This window comes from Eptatretus burgeri, chromosome 9, assembly GCF_056783735.1.
Source record: "Eptatretus burgeri isolate ZD-2024b chromosome 9, Ebu_testis_v1, whole genome shotgun sequence".
NCBI lineage: Eukaryota > Metazoa > Chordata > Myxini > Myxiniformes > Myxinidae > Eptatretus > Eptatretus burgeri.
In genome coordinates, this window is record NC_140969.1 from 4,729,027 (window position 1) to 4,753,377 (window position 24,351).

Here is a 24,351-nt window from a genome sequence, read left to right on the forward strand (position 1 = left end):
ACGCGTTTACTACTTTTGTCCAAGTAGTAGTAAATATCGATGAGAAAGTCATCTAATTCAATGGGGAAGGCCTGAGCCGCCTTCTTGGCCGTATTGTGCATCATATGGCAAGGGCATCCCATGATGTAGCACTCTGGATTTTGTTTGTGGATATAAGCAGCGACTCCTTTGTGCTTGCCCACCATGACAGAGGCATTATCAGCACAAAAGGAAACACAATTTCCCCACGGAATTTTCCTGTCACTGAACTCATGATCAAGCAGTTTGAAAATGTTTTCTCCAGTGGAATCTTGTTTGCACACAGGCAAACTTAGCAAACCTTGCTTCACAATCCCAGCACTGTTGTCATAGTACGAAATCAGGACAGGATATAGCTGGGCCTCACCACTGTCATTGCTACCGTCTGTAGCTAGGCTAAATGGAGCTAGTCTAGCAATATCGGCAATAGATGAAGCAGTAACATTTGACAACTCACCAATTACACTGGTCAACAACAAATTTGTTGTCTGCATTTTTTAAGCTGATTTAGGACGAATCTGATGCGCTGAATCCAAAACTCACATTAGTTTTGTTCAATCAGGTCAAGTTTTTGAGATATGGCCACATGTCGTTTTTTACATATTTGTTCACATGTACGCATGTGTGGAGCATTTTAGAAGAAGTTGGTGGGGTAAAATGTCATGTCAAATAATTGTTTTGATTGGAAATAATTATTTTAATGACAAGAAGTATTCAGGTACGATAGTTCTAGGTGATTATGTCGAAAAGGGATCAGTTTGAAGTCATAAAACCTCAAAATCTTCCAAAAATTGGTGAGGCAAAGCATAAAGTTCGTGGATCAAAACTAAAGTTAATGGGGCAGATTTTGTAATAATGTGATACAAAAAAGTTGTATTTCTTGAAATAACGAACTCTGAAGAATGTACAATACCTACATGCGCCAATTTATGACATGCGCTTCTGCTCAAGCTTGGAGTGCCACAGTACGAACCCAAAGATTGGAGACTGTTCATTGACAGCAGCAAGCGATCACTGAAATGTGTTCTGCTACACAACGGCAACCAGTTTGCCTCTGTACCCATCGCTCACTCGACTACACTGAAGGAGAAGTATGAAGCGGTGAAGTACGTGCTGGAGAAAATTGGTTATGATCAGCATAAGTGGTTTATTTGTGTTGACCTGAAGATGGTGAACTTTTTGTTGGGACAACAGTCTGGCTTCACCAAGTACCCATGTTTTCTGTGCATGTGGGATAGTAGGGACCGTGCTCAGCATTACACGAAGAAGGACTGGCCTGTGCGGGAGGAATTGGTGCCATGCAAAGAAAGAAACGTCATCAACGACCCTCTGGTGGACAGAGACAGAATACTCTTCCCACCGCTGCACATCAAGCTCGGCTTAATCAAGCAGTTCACCAAGGCTCTGGACAAAGATGGTGACTGCTTCACTTACTTGTGCCAGGCTTTTCCAGGATTGACCATGGAGAAGTTGAAAGCTGGCATCTTTGATGGTTCTCAGATCCGTCAGCTCATCAGAGATCCAGAGTTCAAAAACTCAATGAACGAAGTGGAACTGGAAGCGTGGAATACATTTGTTTTGGTAGTGAAGAACTTTCTTGGCAACAATAAGGCCAGAAACTACGCAGAACTTGTCAACAACATGCTGACTGCTTTCAGAAACCTGGACTGCAACATGAGCATCAAGATGCACTACCTATTTTCACATATGAACCGGTTTCCTGAGAACCTGGGTTCAATGAGTGACGAGCAGGGGGAGAGATTCCATCAGGACATGAAGGAGATGGAGACCAGGTATCAGGGTCGCTGGGACGCAGTCATGATGGCTGACTACTGTTGGAATCTGAAGAGAGACCTCCCTGCCGCTGAACATTCCAGGAGTTCGAAGAAACGGAAGTTCAAGCCCTGAAGTTTGAACAGTGGTGACGCAACATGCAATTTACTTGTACTTACCTTTATCAATGCCCACCATTCAGATGACAGTAATCGATGTTTCTATCATGTAATCAATAAATGTTGTTGGCAAAACATTTTTTTCTTAAAAACATGTTTAGGATGATATGTGTTGACAAAAATCAGCTGATAATGCCACAAAAATGTAATTGATTTTGTCACAAGATCTGATTTTTTTCAAATCAACTTAGCACAAAAACCTGACCTGATGGAGAGAAACGGATGCCATTTCCTGATTCAGCAGTGCCAGAATACCCTAATTCACTTGTAGAAATCTAGACAACATTCAGAAAGTAAAAAATTGTTGACCAGTGTTCTTTTTTTCTTCTTTGTTCTTGTTTTTTTTTTTTTTGTTTTTTTTTTTTTTTTTTTTTTTTTTTGTTTTTTTTTTTTTTTTTTTTTTTTTTGTTCTTGCACATCTTGCACATCTTGCAAGTTTTTGTTCTTGCACATCCATACTTTGAAGCAACTTTTGAATCTGGAAACATCTTTTGAAATAGAGGTCCAGCATGATCTGAGACTGATATGGGCAAGTTATGTTCCACAATAAATCCACTAAAGAGAAGTTCCGCTCGGGTAACATCCTCTTCCTCGCTTGTCCCTTGTTTGGTGAAATAATTCAGAAGTGTACCGGTACTCGTGCTCGAAGATCTCTCCTTTGCAATGTCTGTGTGCCGTTTGCTTCCAACGTGCTTCCGAATATCATCGCGACCTCCGTGCTCAACTGAAATATCAACGCTGCATACTGTACAATACGCATGATGAATTCCTCTTTCAGACTTTCGAATACACGGGTATTGGAGACTGTATTCGGTCTTGTACTTCTGAGACCATTTCTTGGTCTTCGTAAGCTTCTTTTCTGCCATTTCGTAATCAACATCGAGGGCTTGAAGCATCGGTAACTTCGAAGTCGATGTTCCACAGCTGCAGCGCGACTCGTAGAACTCTAGCGGCTGTTAAACACCGCACGGTGGTCGCGACCGCCGGGCTGGTACGGGCCCAGCTGCATGCAGTGAGCGTATCGCATGCATATACACTGTGCATACATACCGCATGCACTGTATTGCACACATACCGCATGCACTAAATCTCAGTGCATGATCGCCTAAGCGAGATCCAGACCCAATGTTTCGCTGCTCCTCATTTGAATTTGCATTTTTTTACGTACAATTTGGTAGCAGCGAACGTTATGGAGTTACCACATGCTATACGTAGCAGACGATGCTTTTCATTCAATTCTCATACTAGTACATTCTGATTAGTGAACAGTGCAAAAATATCAAAATTTCGGGAGGATAAGGATAGTGATCGTAAGGGCGGGAGTTTGGGTGAATTTTCAGAAGCCTCCCGATGAAATCGGGAGGGTTGGCATTGCTGCTAATAACCTGTCACTCGTACCACATCATGTTGATCATTTTTATAACTTGATCAAACATTATCACATTGTCTCATCCTTGACTTCTGAAACAATCTACATCGTCAAATACCGCTCGTGAACCATTGTCATCTTCAGACTTGTTTGATTTGCATTCATTAAACCCTTATTTATTAAATCCGCTTGTGTCTGTCTATTCGTCGTGGGTTTGAGTATGAACCCTTGTGCTTCCATCTGATGCATGCTTTTACCGCCCTCCATCCCACGCATGCTATAATCTCCGAGGATCATGTGTTCACCTCCAAGGTAGAACCGTTTGGCTATCCATCCAAGTTGGTGTTAACCGCCCAGTCCACGATAACTGGGTCAAGGATGGGACATTAACTTAACCGGGTGGACATAAAATATAATCCATGCATCCATGTATGTATGTATGTATGTATGTATGTATGTATATATATATATATATATATATATATATATATATATATATATATATATATATATATATATATATATATATATATATATATATAAATATATACATACATATAAATATGTAGACTTCTCGCATGCTCTTTTATCCGAAGAAAGCTGCATAAAGTAAGCATGAAAGGCTACCAAGACAAGGTACGCCCTTATAACAATGAGGTTCCCAAACATGTACCACGTGTAAATGTCAAAAGCAGTCAATATATAAATGAAAAACATAGACCCACTCATCTCTCATCTGTGAATGGAGGGAATAACCAATTAGCTTTCATCTCATCAATTAACCCAGGTGGCGAGGATGAAATAAATAAATTGACTCCTCCAATACTCCTCCAGCCAAAGAAAGCTCCATAAAACAACCATGAAAGGCGACACAAGGTCAGCTGTTTGCTGTTTCAAACCCTTCACAGAGTTCCTCCATAACTATAAAGATGTTCACACATTGAACACACATGAGAATCCCAATCTTACACACCCCTTCAGCTGCCAGACTGGTTTCATCGCTTGTTGGCTCATCATCAGCAACAGCACAGACAGAAACATGCACCTCCGAGGCTGCCAAACATGTACCATATGTAAATGTCAAAAGCAGTCAATATATTGTAACGCTTGTGGAAATTCACAGATCACCATTCAGGTTCCCCGAAGATCAGTTATGTCGATAAGTGTGTGTTCCAGGTTAGATTTCCCCACCGATGTATAACGGGGATTATTCGTGTGCCGGGCTGTGAACCTTTGAGGTCGTGTAATTCTTTTCTGTCTTTTATTTTAAACAAACATCTCCTCACCATCTTCTCCACAACCGCAATCATCTCCTCACAATCATCTCTTCACCATCTTCTCCACAACCGCCATCATCTCCTCACCATCTTCACCACGACCGCGTGAAGCCGGTGATTCCAAACTCATCCGCGTGCAGCCAGTGATTCCAAACACGTCCGCGTGAAGACAGTGATTCCAAACACAGTCGCGTTTGACGGCACGATCGGATCAGAACGGTGAAAGGGGCGGAGCCAGCCGGGGGTGAAGGGTCGAAGGTGAAAGAGCAAACACCCTCCCCCGAACCCGATAAAAAGCCGGGCTGAAACGCCGAGCAGTCCAGTTGAGTGTTGGAGTCCGAAGAGTGGAGTTTGGAGCCTGGAGTCCATTTGAGCGGTTGAAGAGACGCCGAGTCGTTGACAAGGAACGAACGAGTTGGAGAAGAGTGCTGGGAGAGAGCGTCCAAGTTTGCGCTGCACTGGTGTGGTGGAGTCGGGAAGAGAGCTTGGAGAGTTCAGAGGTTGGAGTGCGGGCAGAGACATCGAGGGTCGCCCAGCGAGTCACCAAGAGGGTGGCAGGTCGCCCGCTCGGTCTCTCGGAGTCCCTTCGGTCATTCCGGCTCTGAGCAATTATAAAGGCTGAGCCCGGTTCTTCTTTTCTTTTTTGGGGTTTGCATGAATGTCTGTGGCGCCTTGTCTACCAAGGCTGATAATAAGCCGATAAAACGTACATCTGGTCCGACGGGGCTTGGCGATATAAAACCGCTCGGCAATCGCAAACGGAACGAGCCGCTTAAAGCAGCTCGTTTTCGTGCAGGCTCCGTTGAGGTATAAACTCCCGGCATTTCTGTCTGCGCGAATAATTAGGTACATGAACAATTCGGCGATCGACCCTGTAACGCGTGGACAGAAGAGTTGGCTGGTTTATGGTGTGGTTAAAAACACCAGTAGCTGGGTTTCGGCATTGATCCGAAAGCTGCGACTAGATTGCAAGTTCGGTGGGCGCGTGCGGCCGCAATTGAGCTAAAGGCGGTCGCCCGCACGCCGGACGGGCGGGAAATCCACAACACTAGTGTCAGGACGTGGGATTCAAATTCATCCTCCTCCAAGCGAAATTAACGGAACCGGATCAAGGGTGTGCGAGGCGACCCTCCGGTTCCATTTAATTCCGAGCGTTCAAATTTTTATAACCGATACGCAAAATGGCAGCTCAAGGTGAGCAGGCGCAGGGTGGTTTAGATTTATAAATGAACGAATCTATGGCTCAGGACGAATTCACCATGCAGGACACTCCCATGCAGGTTGAATTTTCCCTGCAAACAAACCCAGAGCCCGAAGGGGGCGCGGGGGCGGCGGCAGCTTTTGACACCCCCCCCACCCCCTCCATCAAATTCCTTCCCCGGTCCCCAGCGAAACCGCGACCGATAATGGGGAATCGACTGCCACAGGGCCATTTGACACGAGCCAGCTATTAACAATTTTGCTGGCAAAAATGGATGGCATGGAAAACAAAATGGAAATGAATGCGCGCGAGATGAACGGCAATTTGGATGCGATGAGGGGCGACATGGATGCAAATATGCAGACACTGCGGGGTGAAATGCAGAGCATGGGGCGAAGCCTGCAGGTGGGCACGAAGGGCATAATGGCGATTGTGCGCGGCGAAACGCGGACGACGGAGCACAAAATGGCGGCGCCACGTGTTGAAGCGAACGAGCTGGGGTGGAGTGTGGATTGTGTCGGTCCCGCAATGGAGACGGGTGAGGTCACAATAATTCGTGAGACGTGTAGGAAGAGACACGTGGAGGTGACGACGACGGAAAAATAATGGTTATGGAGATGTGGATAACAAAAGAAACAAGGGGAGAAACTAATGAACGTGAGAGGACGAAGGAAAAAGTCACAGAGACCAGACGAAGGCGCAAAAGACATGGGAGATAGAGGGTGAATTAAAAGAAACTAAAGACGAACACACACACACATGGAGTTAGTGAGGGACAATGGGGGTGAGCTGGCGGAATGTGTCGTGACCCGGTGCAAGCAGCAGGATAGCCTCCTCCAGGAACGAGGAGAGGGAATATTCCCCCTTGAAGCGGATCGCGACGAGGTGAGTCCGGTCGTGTCGAATGAGGTAGAGCGGGCGAGTGCTGTGAATGGGTACACGCGGAGCTTGGGGGGTATGGAGGCCCTGGGAGCGCTTGTGGTGGTGAGAATTCCCAGCGTAATTGTCTCGGTGTGTGTGGTTACAAGTGTGGCGAAATGAGTGTTGAAACGCGCGCATAGCGTGGGTGGAAGGCCGTGTGTGAGGTCACGGTATGAGAGGGAAATGGCGGTTGGTATGCGAGAACATGCAACTGCATGTCCGAGTGTCATGGCAAGGTGTGTAAGCGTCATAGCACGCGGGAGTGCGTGCGTTGAATGGTGACGGAGACGGCGCCAGACGAGGGACAAGGGCTGTGTCGCGGCCGTAGCCGTTTCGATGACCGTGCCAGATTCGCATGGCAGCGCGCGCGGGGTCTGTGCTGTGCTTCGCACGAGGCTGCCACGTGCGCGGCTGCGCGAGTGAAATCCGGTCCGGAAACGCCTGTGGTGGATGCAAGCCGATCCCGCAGATTGAAAGAAGTTAGGCTGGGAATAGATGAATTTGGATCGGACGGGTTCTCCAGGGGAGCGTGCGTGTAAGGCTCCATGTGGCCTGCGCCGTGCGTTCTGTTCGCAGAGCGAGCGAAGCAGTTTTCCCGATGCGTTACGTGTGCCCCAGCTTGTGCGAGAAATCGCGCAGTTTCGGGGTGCGAGTGATGTCATCGGCGATTCCGCGGCGCGGGTTACGGACGAGCGGAGCACATGTGCTCGCGTGGGAAACCTTCGAAACGCGAGGCTTGCTTGGGATACGTAGGATGACGTCGTGGCTGCACGAATGGTTGGAATCCGGCAGAAGAAAATCCCTGCCGGATGTTACCGTCCGAGAAGGGACGAGAAACGAGAACAGCTGCCATGATGTCACGAGAAAGGAGCGCAGTTTGCGAATTGCCGTGCTGGTGCACAAAGAAAGAAAAGCAAGCCTCGCCACTTCGAGTAAACACGATTCCTGGGCAGGGGGTAGGAAATCCCCTTGCTTAGGGCACAGGAAACAACTAGTTAGCGGGAAGGGTTAGTTTAGTTAGACCGGCTTCATGGGGCAGGGACAAGTCCTCATGGGGCCCGTGGAATGGATTAGTTGGAGGGGTTTTTGTTTAGATTTAGAGTATGGAAGCCTGGTGTTGGCTTAGTGGTTAGGGTGGTGGCTTGGGATCCCAGGGTCCTGAGTTCAATCCCCATTGGCTGCTGAATTAACACCAGGGGGTTGACTCAGCTTGTCATCCTTCCGAGGTCAGCGAAATGAGTACCAGTGTACTGGTCCCGGTGTATGCCCCGGTTAGAATAGGTGTACAATATCCCTGTGTGTCGTAAGAGGCGACCAGGGTTGGTGTCAGGAAGGGCATCCGGCCATAAAACATTGCCTGAAGAAAAAGCCCAACCCCTGAACAGCAGGGAAAAAATGGCGGTAAAAACGGTCATTTTATTATTTCTTTTTAGAGTATGGAAAATGGGATTTTTGTAGACAGAGACAGACATTGAATGTGTAGTGGGGAAGTAGCTTAGCTACGTAGAGTTAAAAGGATGTGCTATATTGTAAGGTATGACGAGGGAGCAGGAGCGAGCGAAGGGATTCAGTTATTAGAATGGCAGTGTTCAGTGATGGGAGCGATGAAGTGGAAAATGTACTTGATGAGTGAGTGAGGGCCAGCGGGCCTGTGTGAATGGCGTGAATGTCGTATGCATGGTGCGATGAGTGATTGGGGGGAGGAGTGATTCCCACCCAAGGGACCCCGGGGTCAGAGTAATGGTAGTTAGTGGGTTAGCCAAATTAACAAAATGGAGGTCGTTTTGCTGTTGGTGCGAATGTAGGCTCGGAACCCGTTTGGAGGGGTGCAGGAGTCCTGTTAACGGTCTGGGAGCGTGGCTGCGAACGGTGAGTATTGCTTAGTGGGCACCCCGGGCACCGGACTAGCCGGCCGCGGTAGGCCAAGGGCCCAAGAGGGGCCGGGATAGCGTAGTGGGCCCACATGAAGCGGGGCCCGTAGCGCCAATGGCCACGTGGGCAGTGTCATGGGCACAGGCACCCGGGGAAAGGGGCCCGTGGCGCCAGCCTGCCACGTGAGCGTCGAGGGGAGTAGCCAGGGAGGGCACTCCCCAGATTTTAGGGAGCTGTTGGCTCGGAAACAGTCTCAGGGCCCGGGGGTGCCATGGTTGGAGAATCGGCAGAGGGTAGTTCCTGCCAAGTGAGCCACGCGGCCCAGCCATGAGGCCGTGCAAGGGCATGAGTGAAAACTGGAGGGCAAGACCCAAATTTGTGAGGACACCAACACAGGCGATGGGAATCTTTGTTGGTAGAACCAATAGATTAAGCGAGAGGCGGTTCTTGAAAGTCCTGGGGTAGTTTACGGTTAATAAATGTTAGGGTAGATAGGGAAGTGTACCCCTTCGCACCATCCATCCCTTCGCGTTCGGTAGGCTGCTGAACCCACCTTGGGTTCGAGCGCTGAAATCTGAGGAGGCAATTCTGAGGCTTGATTGGGCCTCAGGACAGGAAGCGAGCTCTCCTTTATTCCCCTCCAGGAAGGGAACATAGGGGTTGGGAGTAGGCTTGGTGACACGATAGGTTAGCCGGACAGAGATGACAAAGGGGGTTGGGGAGACGAATTATAAATAGGGTAAATAAATAAGATGGGGCTAAATTTGGATTTTTGCAAACTAAGGGAGTGGGTATGGACAGAGACAGGCAAAGGCAATAGGTTGGGAGGGAGACAGTAGGGTAGGTTCGAGCCTGCCTTCAGACCAGCCGGCACCACCGCACTCCCTCCACAAACCTCCAGAACGAGACAAGAGGCCGGCCAGCTTCGTACGCCAGCCTGTTTGAGCTACAGCGGCCTGTTCCGGCCTTGCCATGCCTTGTCTGCCTGCTTCTGCCTTGACCCCATGTCTGCTAGCCCCTGTGTCCATCCATCACCATGTGCACCAGGATCATCGCGCAAGTTGCTGGGACTGCCCTCCAGGCAGCCCCGCCGATCATTGTGTTTGGTTGTGTCAGTGCCCATCCAGTGTTCTGCAGGGACTGCCCTGCAGGCAGCCACACACGGGGACTGCATTGGTGCAGCCCGTGCACCGTTTGTGTTTGCTTGCATCATCCAGTTCACTTCAGGGGGGAAGCCTGGGACTGCATTGGGCAGCCAGCTACCTTCTTGTGTTCATACCTGCATTTGTTACATGAGCCAGAGACTGCATTTGGGCAGCCTGGCTCCCTGCTTCAAGAATGGCCTGTGGGATGGCATATGGCATGCCGGGTTGGGGTGACTTGCCTCCAGCAGCTGAAGACATGAAAAAGGTTCTGTGACAGACAACGGGGCCTTTTGAACAGCCTTCGAAGACATCCGACCTTCAGCTGCGGAGCGCTCAACCTAAAATACTGAATAACTTTGCCACGCCCTTTTTCCCCACAGAGTCCATCAGTCCTGGGCCATGGTTTAGTGTAAAATGTATAAGGTTAAGTTAAGGTAGAAATTGGAAATGAGTTTTGCCCCCCCTGCATGAATGTCGTAGCGCCGGCAATTTTAGTTAAGTCATCTGTACGAGTGAGTTTGTTTAGTTAGTTACACAGCCCATAGGTTATTTACTTTTGGGACACGGATACACCAAATGTCGCACTCAGGGATCTGAAGGTAAATCGTACTCGGGGAGAACTTACACATGAAGGCACACGAAAATTTGACGACTCAGGACAGGTCTGTAAAAAGGGGAGGGGGTCGTGTTACGGTTGTGGAAACTCGCAGATCACCATTCAGGTTCCCCGAAGATCAGTTATGTCGATAAGTGTGTGTTCCAGGTTAGATTTCCCCACCGATGTATAACGGGATTAATTTGTGTGCCGGGCTGTGAACCTTTGAGGTAGTGTTGTTCTTTTCTGTCTTTTATTTTAAACAAACATCTCCTCACCATCTTCTCCACAACCGCCATCATCTCCTCACCATCTTCTCCACAACCACCATCATCTCCTCACCATCTTCTCCACAACCGCCATCATCTCCTCACCATCTTCACCACGACTGCATGAAGCCGGTGATTCCAAACACGTCCGCGTGAAGCCGGTGATTCCAAACATGTCCGCGTGAAGCCGGTGATTCCAAACACGTCCGCGTGAAGCCGGTGATTCGTAACACGGCCGTGTTTGACGGCACGATCGGATCAGAACGGCGAAAGGGGCAGAGCCAGCCGGGGGTGAAGGGTCGAAGGTGAAAGAGTAAACACCCTCCCCCGAACAAAAGCCGGGCTGAAACGCCGAGCAGTCCAGTTGAGTGTTGGAGTCCGGAGAGTGGAGTTTGGAGCCTGGAATCTATTTGAGCGGTTGAAGAGATGCCGAGTCGTCGACAAGGAACGAACGAGTTGGAGAAGAGCGCTGGGAGAGAGCGTTCAAGTTCGCGCTGCGCTGGTGTGGTGGAGTCGGGAAAAGAGCTTGGAGAGTTCGGAGGTTGGAATGCGGGCAGAGACATCGAGGGTCGCCCAGCGAGTCACTAAGAGGGTGGCAGGTAGCCCGGTCGGTCTCTCGGAGTCCCTTCGGTCATCTCGGCTCCGAGCAATTATAAAGGCTTACGAGCCCGGTTCTTCCTTTCTTTCTTGGGGTTTGCATGAAAGTCTGTGGCACCTTGTCTACCAAGTAGAACTGACTAAGTGCATGTACATAATAAATAGACATTGGCTGGAGCTTATTGCTCGTGTCTTTTTTCCCCTTTTCCCCCCATTCATTGCATGCCTGTGTGGAAATAAATGTCCCCATTTTTGAATGTCACCTGCTCATTGCGTCCCTTCCTCCATTGACTGCCATAATTGCATTCGGAATATTTAGCTGGCTGATTATAAGCAGATAAAACGTACATCTGGTCCGATGGGGCTTGGCGATATAAAACCGCTCGGCAATCGCAAATGGAACGAGCTGCTTAAAGCGGCTTGTTTTCGTGCAGGCTCCGTTGAGGTATAAACTCCCGGCATTTTGTCTGCGCGAATAATTAGGTACATGGACAATTCGGCGATCGACCCTGTAGTGCGTGGACAGAAGAGTTCGCTGGTTTATGGTGTGGTTAAAAACACCCGTAGCTGGGTTTCGGCGTTGATCCGAAAGCTGCGACTAGATTGCTCGTTCGGTGGGCGCGCGTGGCCGCAATTGAGCTAAAGGCGGTCGCCCGCACGCCGGACGGGCGGAAATCCACAACAATATAAATGAAAAACAAACAATTCCAGGAAGGCAATGGCAAACTACCAAGTATAACCGTTACAAAAAAAAAAAAAAACTTCGGCAGCATCAATGCTCTGTATAGACTACAGAGTATTGCATATTAAAATAACATACAGTACATATATATATATATATATATATATATATATATATATATATATATATATATATATATATATATATATATATACATATATATACATATATATATAAATAAAAAAAAAAATATATATATATATATATATATATATATATATATATATATATATATATATATATATATATATTTAAATACTATCTATTGGATAAATAAAAATATATATATATATATATATATATATATATATATATATATATATATATATATATATATATATATATATATATATATATATATATATATACACACACACATATACATATATACATAGATAGAGGTAGTGACAAAATATGGAAACACCAACAGACCAGGCCTCAGTATCTAATAATCACCTAAGAATTATAACATTGTGAAAATGAACATCTTCAGCATGTTGGAGCTCTTTTTCCATTGAGCTATTGCGATAACATACCAGACATACACGGCTGCATCCCATAAACAATACAAACAAATGAAGTGAATCTGCACGGCCATTTTCTGCTGTTGGGCCTTTGTTTGTATCGTAAATTGCTGCAATGAAGGTACCATGTTGTGAAATGACGCTGTTTTGGGCACCCAATCATTGGGAATGCAGACACATTCGTCTGTTTAATGTCCTTCATTTTCAGACATTGATTTGTACACAGCGGCATGCAATCTTGCAGTTCTGCGACGTTTATTCTCGGCCACCAAGCTCCTTCAGTCGTTACGCTCGAGTGCGCGGGTGGTCAGGACGGTCGAAGGAGCAAAGAGGCATAGCCAAGCGTGACGGGGCTGGAATTTAACCTTTGATCCTGGGCTCTCAGTCCATCACTTGAATCTAACAAGCTGGCCTGACACACCTGGACAATGGCCAAAAATAGTGTTCGTTAACCAGTAGGAAAAGCAACTTGAGACAATGGCTCATGGAATATACAATGTTGTGATTTCAATGCTTACAGAGGCATCAAGGGCTCTGGCAAGGCAAAGCCTTGTGTGATCATGATCGTTTCTGTAGCTGAGAATTTAACTTGGAAAGATTTACACGCAATCACAGGGTGCTGCCACAATTGCAGGCGTTTGGAATCTGGTCATGATTCTGGCAAACATCGGCCTACTCTTTACGAACAGTATGTGAAATATTTAATGTCCACAGGCAAATATTAACAAATGGGACAACCTGCTTAAGGTCGACTCTGAAGGAAGGTATATAAATTGGTGTGATGTCCTACCTGTAAAATACGAGGATGACAGTTTTAGAATCAGATTGGGATTTCAACTCAAAAGCAAGTACACGACCTCTAAGCTATCATGTCAGCCCAACAGACAATGTTCTGCTGTTTTATAAACCTTGACAAAATTAAAGACAACAATGTTGCTGGTATTTTGTATCAAGATAATGACTACGTAAGAAATATATTGTACGCAACAATACGATTGTTACGAATAATTTATTCTAACTTCACATCCTCATTCCCATGATAATTATCTTGCATAATATTGCCATTTAGTCAAAGTGCAGGTACACAATGGCCTACTCTTTAGAGATTTATTTTTCTTGATTAGCTCATGAGACGTGGGCGACATTGCTTTTGGGAAACATTTGAGACCCATCCCAAGTTGCCCTAAGAAGATGATGATTAGTCTTCTCTTTGAATCTGCAGTCCATGCGGGGATGGTTATCCTGCGATGATATTGCGAAGGTAATTGCAGGATTTCATTCCAGTTTGATGATGAAGGACTAGCAATACACACTGCTGTGCAAAAGTCTTTTTTTGCATTTTCCTTCTCTGATGAATCGGGAAACAAAAACTGCGTTCAATGCAAAAATACCTTCATCAAAAAGAAAATCTTATTCACAGAAACAAATCTATACACAATATACCTTTATGTAAACTAATAGTGAGGATCTTCACCATTCTCCTTCAAAACCATTCAAATGGATCTTCTCGTGACACTTTCATAATCTGATTATAAGAATAATTTTGTTCGAAACTGATTGCAGAATTGTGTTCCACGCTTCTTCCAAGATCTTCAAAAGATCATCAAAGTTCCTGGGATTCCTTTTCACCTTTTCTTTGTCAAAGTAGTCCGATACAGCTTCAATGATAGAGATTTGGGCTTTGTGGGGCCAGTCCATGCAGGGAAGGACTCCAGCTCCCTCTTTCTTTTGTAAATAAGTTTCATTTATTCCAGCTCAGTGTTTTGGGTCATTAACTTGCTGAAGATGAAGTTTTGACCAAGAAGTCTTGCACCACTGTGGATCGTGTGGTGGATTAAAAAAAAATGTTGTACCTTATGAGGATGAGTGAATGCTCGCAAAAAAAAAATTCTGCAAGGCTGACTTGTTTGAGGGTAGTGGAGTAGCAGCTGAAACCCAGATCCTATCAAGGTTCCTCCTGATGACTTCATCTTTGCTCTTTACTTCTTCGGGTTCCTTCTGATGACTTCAATGCAGTATTTTGTCTTCTGTTTGATTGTCAATAAATCGTCAAGTTTCAGCAATTTTCTAACATCACTTGACGACATGCATCCCCAAACTTGGAATCAAACTTCTTCCATGCTTAATTGTTCGCAAAATGTCAAAAGATGTCATTATGGGAATCCATTGGAGGATTGTGGTGTCGTATTGTGGAATCGTAATGTGGTATAACGTAAAGTGGTGTCATTCCTACCTTGTTCAGTTTTTCTTTTTTTAGTTTTTTTTTTTTTGGAGATTTCACCCCTCTATGTTTTTACATTTTGTTAAAAAAACGTTATTTTTACTTGTTTCTGTTTTTTTTTAATATATAATATATAAAAGAGCTTATAAAGAAAGCAAAATACACTTATACAGATCAGTGTGATAATATACAGACATCAGTGCGTATCACCCACTGAGCTGAGCATATAACTAAAGTGAACCTGCAGCATGCACTTCCGGGGCAAAGCATCCGCAATATTGGAATACCCTTCCCTCACGAGAACGCGAGAGGTACAGGAATATCTGAGTGTGATAAGCGCTGGACTTTATCGGGTTTCTTTGACAGATTGATTCACATTTGTTTCCACATTTCCCCTTTTCTTTGTTTTCCTTCGAAGCCTTGTAGTAGAGCTATGAAGGTGACTGACAAAACTGAGAGTCTGGGTTTAGTAAGTTCGAAGTGTGAGCTGATTTGGTTTCAGTGTGAGAGTAATTGAATTTCAGATCCTCAATAAAATGGAACAAAAGTGTAGAAAATGGGGAGGGGGGAGGGGGTGTTGTTTAAATAACAATGCTCCTTCCAGACAGAGTCCACAACCATGTACCTTGCCGACAGAGTCCACAACCATGTTCCTTGCCGACAGAGTCCACAACCATGTTCCTTGCCGACAGAGTCCACAACCATGTTCCTTGCCGACAGAGTCCACAACCATGTTCCTTGCAGACAAAGTCCACAACCATGTTCTTTGCAGACAAAGTCCACAACCATATTCTTTGCAGACAAAGTCCACAACCATGTTCTTTGCAGACAAAGTCCACAACCATGTTCCTTGCTGACAAAGTCCACAACCATGTTCCTTGCTGACAGAGTCCACCACCATGTTCCTTGCCGACAGAGTCCACAACCATGATCCTTGCAGACAAAGTCCACAACCATGTTCCTTGCCGACAGAGTCCACCACCATGTTCCTTGCTGACAGAGTTCATAACCATGTTCCTTGCCGACAGAGTCCACAACCATGATCCTTGCAGACAAAGTCCACAACCATGTTCCTTGCTGACAGAATCCACAACCATGTTCGTTGCAGACAGAGTCCACAACAATGTTAATTGTCAACAAAGTCCATAATAATGTTCCTTCCAGACAAAGCCTTGAAACAAAACAACAAAACACACACACACAAAAACACACAATGGTTCAATATCACTGAATCACTTTGCAGCGATTATAACAATGCACGTGAACATGATAAATGAAACACATCAGTATAAACATAAACCAAATCGGCGACTCTGATCAGGCAAATACGATGGAGTTGAAACTTTATCGCCAAGAGTCAAACATATATAAAACTAGAAGGGCACTTGGTGGAGCACATACATCCATCAATAATAAAACTAGAACGGTACTCGGTTGAGCACACACCTCCACCAATAATAAAACTAGAAGGGCACTCAGTTGAGCGCACACCTCCACCAACAATAGAATTAGAAGGGCACTCAGTTGAGCGCACACCTCCACCAACAATAAAACTAGAAGGGCACTCGGTGGAGTGCACACCTCCACCAATAATAAAACTAGAACGGTACTCGGTTGAGGACACACCTCCACCAATAATAAAACTAGAACGGTACTCGGTTGAGCACACCCTCCACCAATAATAAAACTAGAAGGGCACTCGGTGGAGCAAACACCTCCACCAACAATAAAACTAGAAGGGCACTCGGTGGAGCGCATACCTCCACCAATAATAAAACTAGAACGGTACTCGGTTGAGCACACCCTCCACCAATAATAAAACTAGAAGGGCGCTCGGTGGAGCGCATACCTCCACCAATAATAAAACTAGAAGGGCACTCGGTGGAGCGCATACCTCCACCAATAATAAAACTAGAACGGTACTCGGTTGAGCGCACACCTCCACCAATAATAAAACTAGAAGGGCACTCAGTTGAGCACACACCTCCACCAACAATAAAACTAGAAGGGCGCTCGGTGGAGCGCATACCTCCACCAATAATAAAACTTGAAGAGCACTCGGTAGAGTGCACACCTCCACCAACAATAAAACTTGAAGGGCACTCGGTAGAGTGCACACCTCCACCAATAATAAAACTAGAAGGGCACTCAGTTCAGCACACACCTCCACCAATTATAAAACTAGAACGGCACTCAGTTGAGCACATACCTCCACCAATAATAAAACTTGAAGGGCACTCGGTAGAGCGCACACCTCCACCAATAATAAAACTAGAAGGGCACTCGGTTGAGCACACACCTCTACCAATAAGAAAACGAGAAGGGCACTCAGTAGAGCGCATACCTCCACCAATAATAAAACTAGAAGAGCACTCGGTTGAGCAGGTACCTCCACCAACAATAAAACTAGAAGGGCACTCGGTAGAGTGCACACACAATGGTTGATACTTATAACATCTACGTATCGTTCACTCTGAAATGTGTCGAACACCTTTGCACAGACAGCAATGTATGTTCAAGTTGAGATGCTGTGGGGCCGATGAGAGTGTGTTGAAAAGTAATGCCTCCGATCCTTTTTCTCCAAAACAGGAAAAGATATTCAAATGAAATGAAGACGGATACTAACATCAATCTTTATTCTATCACGGTGCATATTTATTTTTCAATATAATCAACACTGCAGTCCACACGCTTCCATCAACGTTCAAGTCGTCTTGTGATGCCATCACGATAGAACTGTGCATCCTGCTGACTTAACCAGCGCTTCCCACTGGCCATGACATCATCGTCAGAAGAAAAATGTTCCCCACGAAGGTGTTCCTTCGGTTTGGGGAAGAGATCAAAATCTGATGGAGCCAAGTCAGGGCTGGAGATCCTTGGTGGTGGTACTTCGTTGACCATCTCTCTCTCAGGATCGTAATGGTGCACCCAAATCTCATCACCCATCAGTCATCCCAACTCTCATCTCCAGTCAGTCATCCCAACTTTCATCTTTACTGCTTCACACTTCACAGCAATGATGACGTCGTGCAGCCCTCTGCCATCTTGACTCACATAGCAATGAAACATCATCAGAATCACGAAACGTTGCACCATCCATCCATTGGGACCATACTCAGTACAGAGCTGCTGAAGCAGTCTCGTGGGCTATTGGGCACAATCCTGGACGGGTCACCACTCCAACTCAGGATACTCAAATGGCTCAATCATCCCATCAAGCTGGTACTCATTTTGCCAACACCGGAAGGATGACAGGATGATTCAACCCCACCTGATATGAATTTCATAGCAAAGCAGGATCTTAATTCAGAACCATATGATCCCAAGCCCACCACCTTCACCTATTAAGCATTCAATACCAGGCATACAAACTTTGTACCCTATGGCAGGAAGATCAAATGTGTGGATTGCACTTTGTTTCATTTGAATACCTTTACCTGTTTTGGAGAAAAAGGATAGGAGGCATTACTTTTCAATACGCCCTCGTAGTTTGTGACTTTAAGGTGAGGTGGTCCCTATCATAGCATAAAGGTACAGATTGTGGGGAAATAAGGGTTATCACAGCTGTCAGGGTGAGTTTCTGCACAGTGTGTTCTGTACACAACACACACTGTGATATTCACAATGTAAATATGTATCCATGGGGGCAGCTTGTGGTGGTATGGCATGCAACCAAATACGTGGGTCGGTGTGGTGGGTGGTACGGCATGCACTTGCATTATTGAGGTGAGAAAGAATGAGATGAAGGAAACAGAAAGACGAGGAAGTGATACCGATGCACGTTATATGCGACGCCAGAGAGATGATGTACGTACACAAACTACATCAGGTAAGTAGAGAAAGCACAAGAGGAATGAGGTGTGGAGGATTGTGCCGGAATTGAAAGGAGCTGTGAGAATGCCAAACACAGATGTGAGATTAACGAAGAGGCACGCTCTGTGCATCCCGGAGTGATGACTGCACAAAGGGGCGGATTGTTGGAGGAGCAGGAATACAGTACGAGGAATACTTTGAGAAAAGAGGGAGAAATGCTCGGTAATAAAGGCTGCTAACAAAATTAAGCTACATTCAATCAACATCAAAGTAAGCTTCATGTCAGTAACAAGTGTGAAGTAGCCTTGTTAATCGCACCGTCGTGAAACCTCCTATTCCCGACAATGAAGTTTTCTGATTTTTGACTCAGCGATGGCGAGACCAAGTAAGCGATAATTTAACAACACGTGTCACTGATTAATGCTCCGGTGAGAAATGCTCGTGTTCACAGGTGAGCGAATTGTATTGGTTACTGTGAAGTAATCTCAGAGTTATAACCGTTGAACCACTGCTGCTCGAAGAATTCACAACACCGTCCGCGTTAACAATTAAAAAAAAAAGAGCAGAAAAACTGTCGGAACACGTAGGATGTATGTTTTGTCGTGATGACGTCATAAAATCGATTTAGCCGATCCAGTCACAGTGAGGTGAATGTGGGATACAGCAAACACGTAAATGAGAACCGTCTACTCAAACCAGCATTGAACAAGCCAGCCATTCTAACTGAACAGTGTTTGGACATGAATGAGTTAGTGATCAAAGGTGACAAAGGTCTAACTTGAGGGACAAGCAAGGGACATACCTGAGGTACACCAGGCAAGTGGAAGCATTCCAAGATGTGTGTGTGTGCGCGTGTGTGTGTGTGTGTGTGTGTGTGTGTGTGTGTGTGTGTGTGTGTGTGTGTGTGTGTGTGTGTGTGTGTGTGTACGCGCGCGCACGACACCATACGTTTCCTTTGTTCAGGGTATGCTGGCTGCATCCTCAAGGTATTTTCTTTTAATGTGATCTTTGTAGTGGTGAAATCTACCCTTCATTGCTCTGTTGACTCCCTGTTACTACAAGGTGGGTTCCATCCTTTATAAAAAAAAACCCTGTTGCCCAGTTGCTTCTGAAAGACAGAGGTCACTGTGACCTGTGACCCCGAATTCGCTCAAATCCATTTCAAACTAGAAGGTCACTCGGTAGAGTGAATACCTCTGCCGTACCACCATAATACATTTTTGAAACATCATTTTATATATCATTTTTCGCCCTATCTATCAATGGTGAAGAATCACTTAAAAAGCTTAAACAATTCTCATATGCAGATCCGGATCTGGATCTTCCACCAAAATCTAATCACTTCGTCCTTGTCACACACCCATCCTGTCCACCAAGTTTCATCTGAATCTGTCCGCAACTTTCTGAGATATCCTGCACACAAACAGACAGACAAACAAACAGACAGGGAGGGGCGAAAACATTACCTCCGCCACCGAAGGTGAAGGAGGTAATGAAACTCGCAAATAAGCCTCGTCTCCACATGGTGCCGTGCCGGTCCGATCAACGAGTCAACATAAAGATGAGACTTGGTCTGAATCGGACTGCATCGGCAGAAAACGTAAAGGGATAATTACTATTTTTCAACCAAATGTTGAGAGGTATGCTAACCGCTAACTGCCATGGGAAGAAAGGTGAAGCGATCCTCAGTCTCAGTCTTAGTCCATCTCCTCTCTCCCTCTCTCTCGATGAAGGGTTCATGGCCACAATGTCACTTTCTTCTTATCCATCGTTGTTAGCACACCTTTCTTGACATTTGTTTGAGAAAAATTAATCATTACTTTGGGTTATCTGCCTCTGAGCCCTTTCCTGTTTGCAATGGTGATGGACAGGTTGACGGACGAGATCAGACTGGAGTCTCCATGGACTATGATGTTCGCAGATGACATCATGATCTGCAGAGAGAGTAGGGAGCAGGCTGAGGCGAGCCTCGAGAGGTGGATGTACGCACTGGAGAAAAGGGGAATGATTATGATCATAGAAGTTCCTGCTTCTGTTGTACAGTTCTCAGTGACATAATTCCACCGAGAGCTCGGTTTTCTGCACAGGCCCGAATGAAGCATCCAATTACCTGTTTAAATACTCCCTGCATTGAACTAGAATACAGACGACTTTCTACTATACATCCCTTTTAAAGTGTTTTGGCTAAGGTTTGATTTGGGATGAGATTTGTGGTTAGTTAGAGGAAGGTGATAGCTTGACTGGTTAATAAAGACCACTTTTAACGCCAACATTGTGGAACGAGTCATGCTTCTCAGTAACTAGTCAATCGGCCTTCATTAACCATTTTGTATCGTGGCCCATGAGCTGTGATAGTGTGCTGCCCACCTTCGGACGTGGTGCCTGTGGATGGTTACCTGCGACCCCCTAAACACGACACCAAATCGAAACGTGGTGCAAACAATAAGATGCAATATTTCATGCATCGAAAGCATCACGGATTATGAACATCTCCCGTGTTCTCGCGTGGCACAGCATGTTAGAGTGGAATGTGCAAGGGCATAACGAGAATCCAAAGCTGCTAAAAGGCCACACAGTCGGTGGCTATTTTTCCAGCAGCAGGCACTGTAATCCTAGTGTTGCCCTGGTGCTTGCTTTACAGGTGTACAAGTCAAATCTACAACGGCTCGACTATCGCAGTATCCAATGGATTCGTGGCACACCCCTTCTCCCAGCATAGCCTTTCTACTCCCCTTCCATTTGGCTGAAGGACAGAAAGGCACAGGGACAAACCGATGGATGGACAGACGGACAAACAGCCTGAGCCGGTAAATTAAACCACGTGGAAATAAAGCACCCTCAGAATACAATAATGAGGCTTCAATGGCTGACCTCCACGTTCTGACAATGAGCTCTGTGTGTCGAGCATACAACGGCTTTTGTGTTGGGAAAACAAAACCCAGCAGCTGCAGGGCTTGAAGAGGCAGGACTGGGGTGCGGAGGGCAGCAGTGAGCGCGAAGCGGGTGGGAGAGGGGGTGAGGGGGCTGAAAAAAAGCATGGGGAACTACAAAAAAAGAAAGAATGATAAAAGAATAGAATGACACAAGGAAGAAAGAACTAAGAATTAATTCTAAAAGAAGGTGAGGAAACGTTGTGTGCAAGTTGTCTGAGAAAGCAAGGGCGTGGCGGAGGCCACGGAGGGGTGGGGGAGAGGTGATGAAAAGGGGGGAGGTTTATCATGGATATGATCAGAGATGAGAGGAAATAGACAGAGAAGCATTGTTCACTTCGGGACGTGAAGCGTACATCTGAAGTGTTTATTCGACCCTCGAAGAAGAAGCAGCCGTTGGGGTTGTCCGTACACTGGTGACGATACATGCACCAGTGGCAGGGATATGGACTGCGCACGCAGGACAGGCAACTGCAAAAATAAAAGAAAGGACAACAATAACCTTGGCTGAGAATTCAGAGATCATAACGTTCCGCTGACAAATATTCATGTGGAAGTATTTTCCGTTTTTTTTTTCGGAAGGAATACCCCTTCGTTCAGTTATCGAAAACCTGTGCCTTTCCATCTGTTCGGTACAATTGTTAGGTGAGGTTGCGGCAGTCAAAATTACAAAGTGAAAGATGTGTGCACGATGTGAAACTTCGGATGATTTTCACCCCATAGGTGTTTTACCACTCGCTTATGGCGAAAACAAACAAGTCTCTTCACTCAATTTATGCACCCACACTCATCAGAACATTTTGAAGATCCATTTTCGAAACCTATTTCGTTCCATCACACGAAGCATCAACAATGAAAGGGAATTTCAAAATTGGTCAAACATTAGTCACCACTGCGGCGAAGAGCAGTACAACTTTTAAAACGGTCGGATAGAAGTTTACAACGATTGTTCTTCCAAGAGCTGAGTGGTTCAAAGAGGAAGCATCTCACCCAACAATCAGCTATGAGTCAAAACCAAACAGATTCATTCATTTGGTCAGGTCTTAAAATCACAGGCAAGTTGGGAAGTGTGCTGCTATGAGAAGAAAGAGACATTTCAAAACTACTGCCGGCAACTCCTTGAAAAATCCATTCAGTTGTCTTGACCCTTCACAGACATCTTACACTGAATATGGCTGCAGTCTGGGTAAACAGTGTCATGTGAGAATCCCATCCCTCCCACAACTAACGTGCTTTCCATAACGGGCAAGAAAAAGAGATGTAAATTCAAATAACATCTCTTCCAATGCCTCAGACTCCTCCACGCCATTATCTAATGTTTACGTCTACTCTGTGTGGTGACCATTGCCTTCTTCCTCACCTTTCACCCTTGCCTCATTCACCTTGTCAGCTCCCTTCTCCCCTGCCTTCACATTAGTGTTTGCCTTTCCTTTTCCCACCCAGGTTTCTCTCCGCCTCAATCACATCAATCTCTACCTCCCTCAGTCGTGCAACACTCCTAACTTCCCAACGCTGCAAAAACACACACACACACACACACACACACACACACACACACACACACACACACATACACACACACACACACACACACACACACACACACACACACACACACACACACACACACACACCCTTTCTCAAAGAAGCAAAATCGAAGCCATAAACCAACTCGCAGGACCAGTGTCCCAATCCAGCTGCAGAATAATAAACTGCCCACAAACATAAAACTAGATATCAAAACAAGGAAACTTCTCACCATCCAAAACATGTTCGACACAAAAACACACCTACACACACACACGTGTGTATATATATATATATATATATATATATATATATATATATATATATATATATATATATATATATTATACACACACAAGCCGGTAGGCGGCGATGGGTCACCGAGCATGGAAACTATAAGATATAGAGCAAAATGGATGTCATATAGCGGATAGAGAATCACCTTAAGATTATGCATATCAAATCTCATCCAGTTCCATCTACTGATAACTATTCGGTATCCATATGAATGAAAAGTACCGAAAAAGTGGTTTGAAATCAGAAATCCCCAAAGTTCGAGGGGGTGCTGTGGATGAACAAAGATCTAAATCGAAAATCCGGCTCGATCGTTTGTGCACAATGTATTCAAGACGATTAGTGTGAATTTTCATGACCATCAGACCATAACCCTAGGAGGAGTAGCATTTGGCGCGAAAGCACCTCCAGCTCTCGCATATTATCGATTTTTGCACTAATTGACCTTTGACCCCTGACCTAATCGAAATCGGTAAATATGTCCTGAGGCAAAGTTGTAGTACTCATTGAGTACCATGAACCTGCAAAGTTTCATTCGTATCGATGCACTCACCTGGTCGCGAGGGGGCCTTCAATTTTCGCCAATTTTCGCACATACCCTAATTGAAGGGGGCGCTGCGGGTAAAGTATTCCATATATCACAAAAACCGGAATATATTTGATAGAGCATCACCTGTAGATCATTCGTGCCAAATTTCATAACCCGACGTGGGATAATGGCTTTCGGAATTGATTTTGCCTGAACGGTACTGATTTTGAAGGTTTTTCGGTTGTTGCTTGGGAACCAAAGCGTCCCTAGCAACCATCACAATTTCCAAAGCACTAGGTCATAAGATGTACCTACCACCCGAGTTTGGTCAAAACCCGCCCACGTTTACTACCAATTATGCTGATGACAAACGAACAAACATCCAAATAAACCAATGTCACCCGCATCTTGCCAAAAGGTGACCACGTGTGACTTCTTTAAGGTCACACTGAGATGAACAGAGCTGCTATCCACCAGGAGCGACTCCTTGAGGAATTTCTGCCGACGAGAGATTCCGATGAGAATCGTTCTACAGAGTAACCATGAAAAATATGC

At 45.5% G+C, this 24,351-nt stretch overlaps 1 protein-coding gene across 7 annotated transcripts in view; it reads right to left on the reverse strand.

Annotated features, from left to right (window-relative positions):
- LOC147019454 (plexin-A4-like) overlaps window positions 1-24,351 on the reverse strand; it is a 537,201-nt gene that overhangs the window by 242,245 nt on the left and 270,605 nt on the right. For all 7 annotated transcript variants that reach the window (XM_085893965.1, XM_085893967.1, XM_085893963.1 and 4 more), the window contains one exon: window positions 21,803-21,917. In XM_085893965.1, the coding sequence (XP_085750091.1) occupies window positions 21,803-21,917 (115 nt within the window). The remainder of the gene's footprint in view (window positions 1-21,802; window positions 21,918-24,351) is intronic.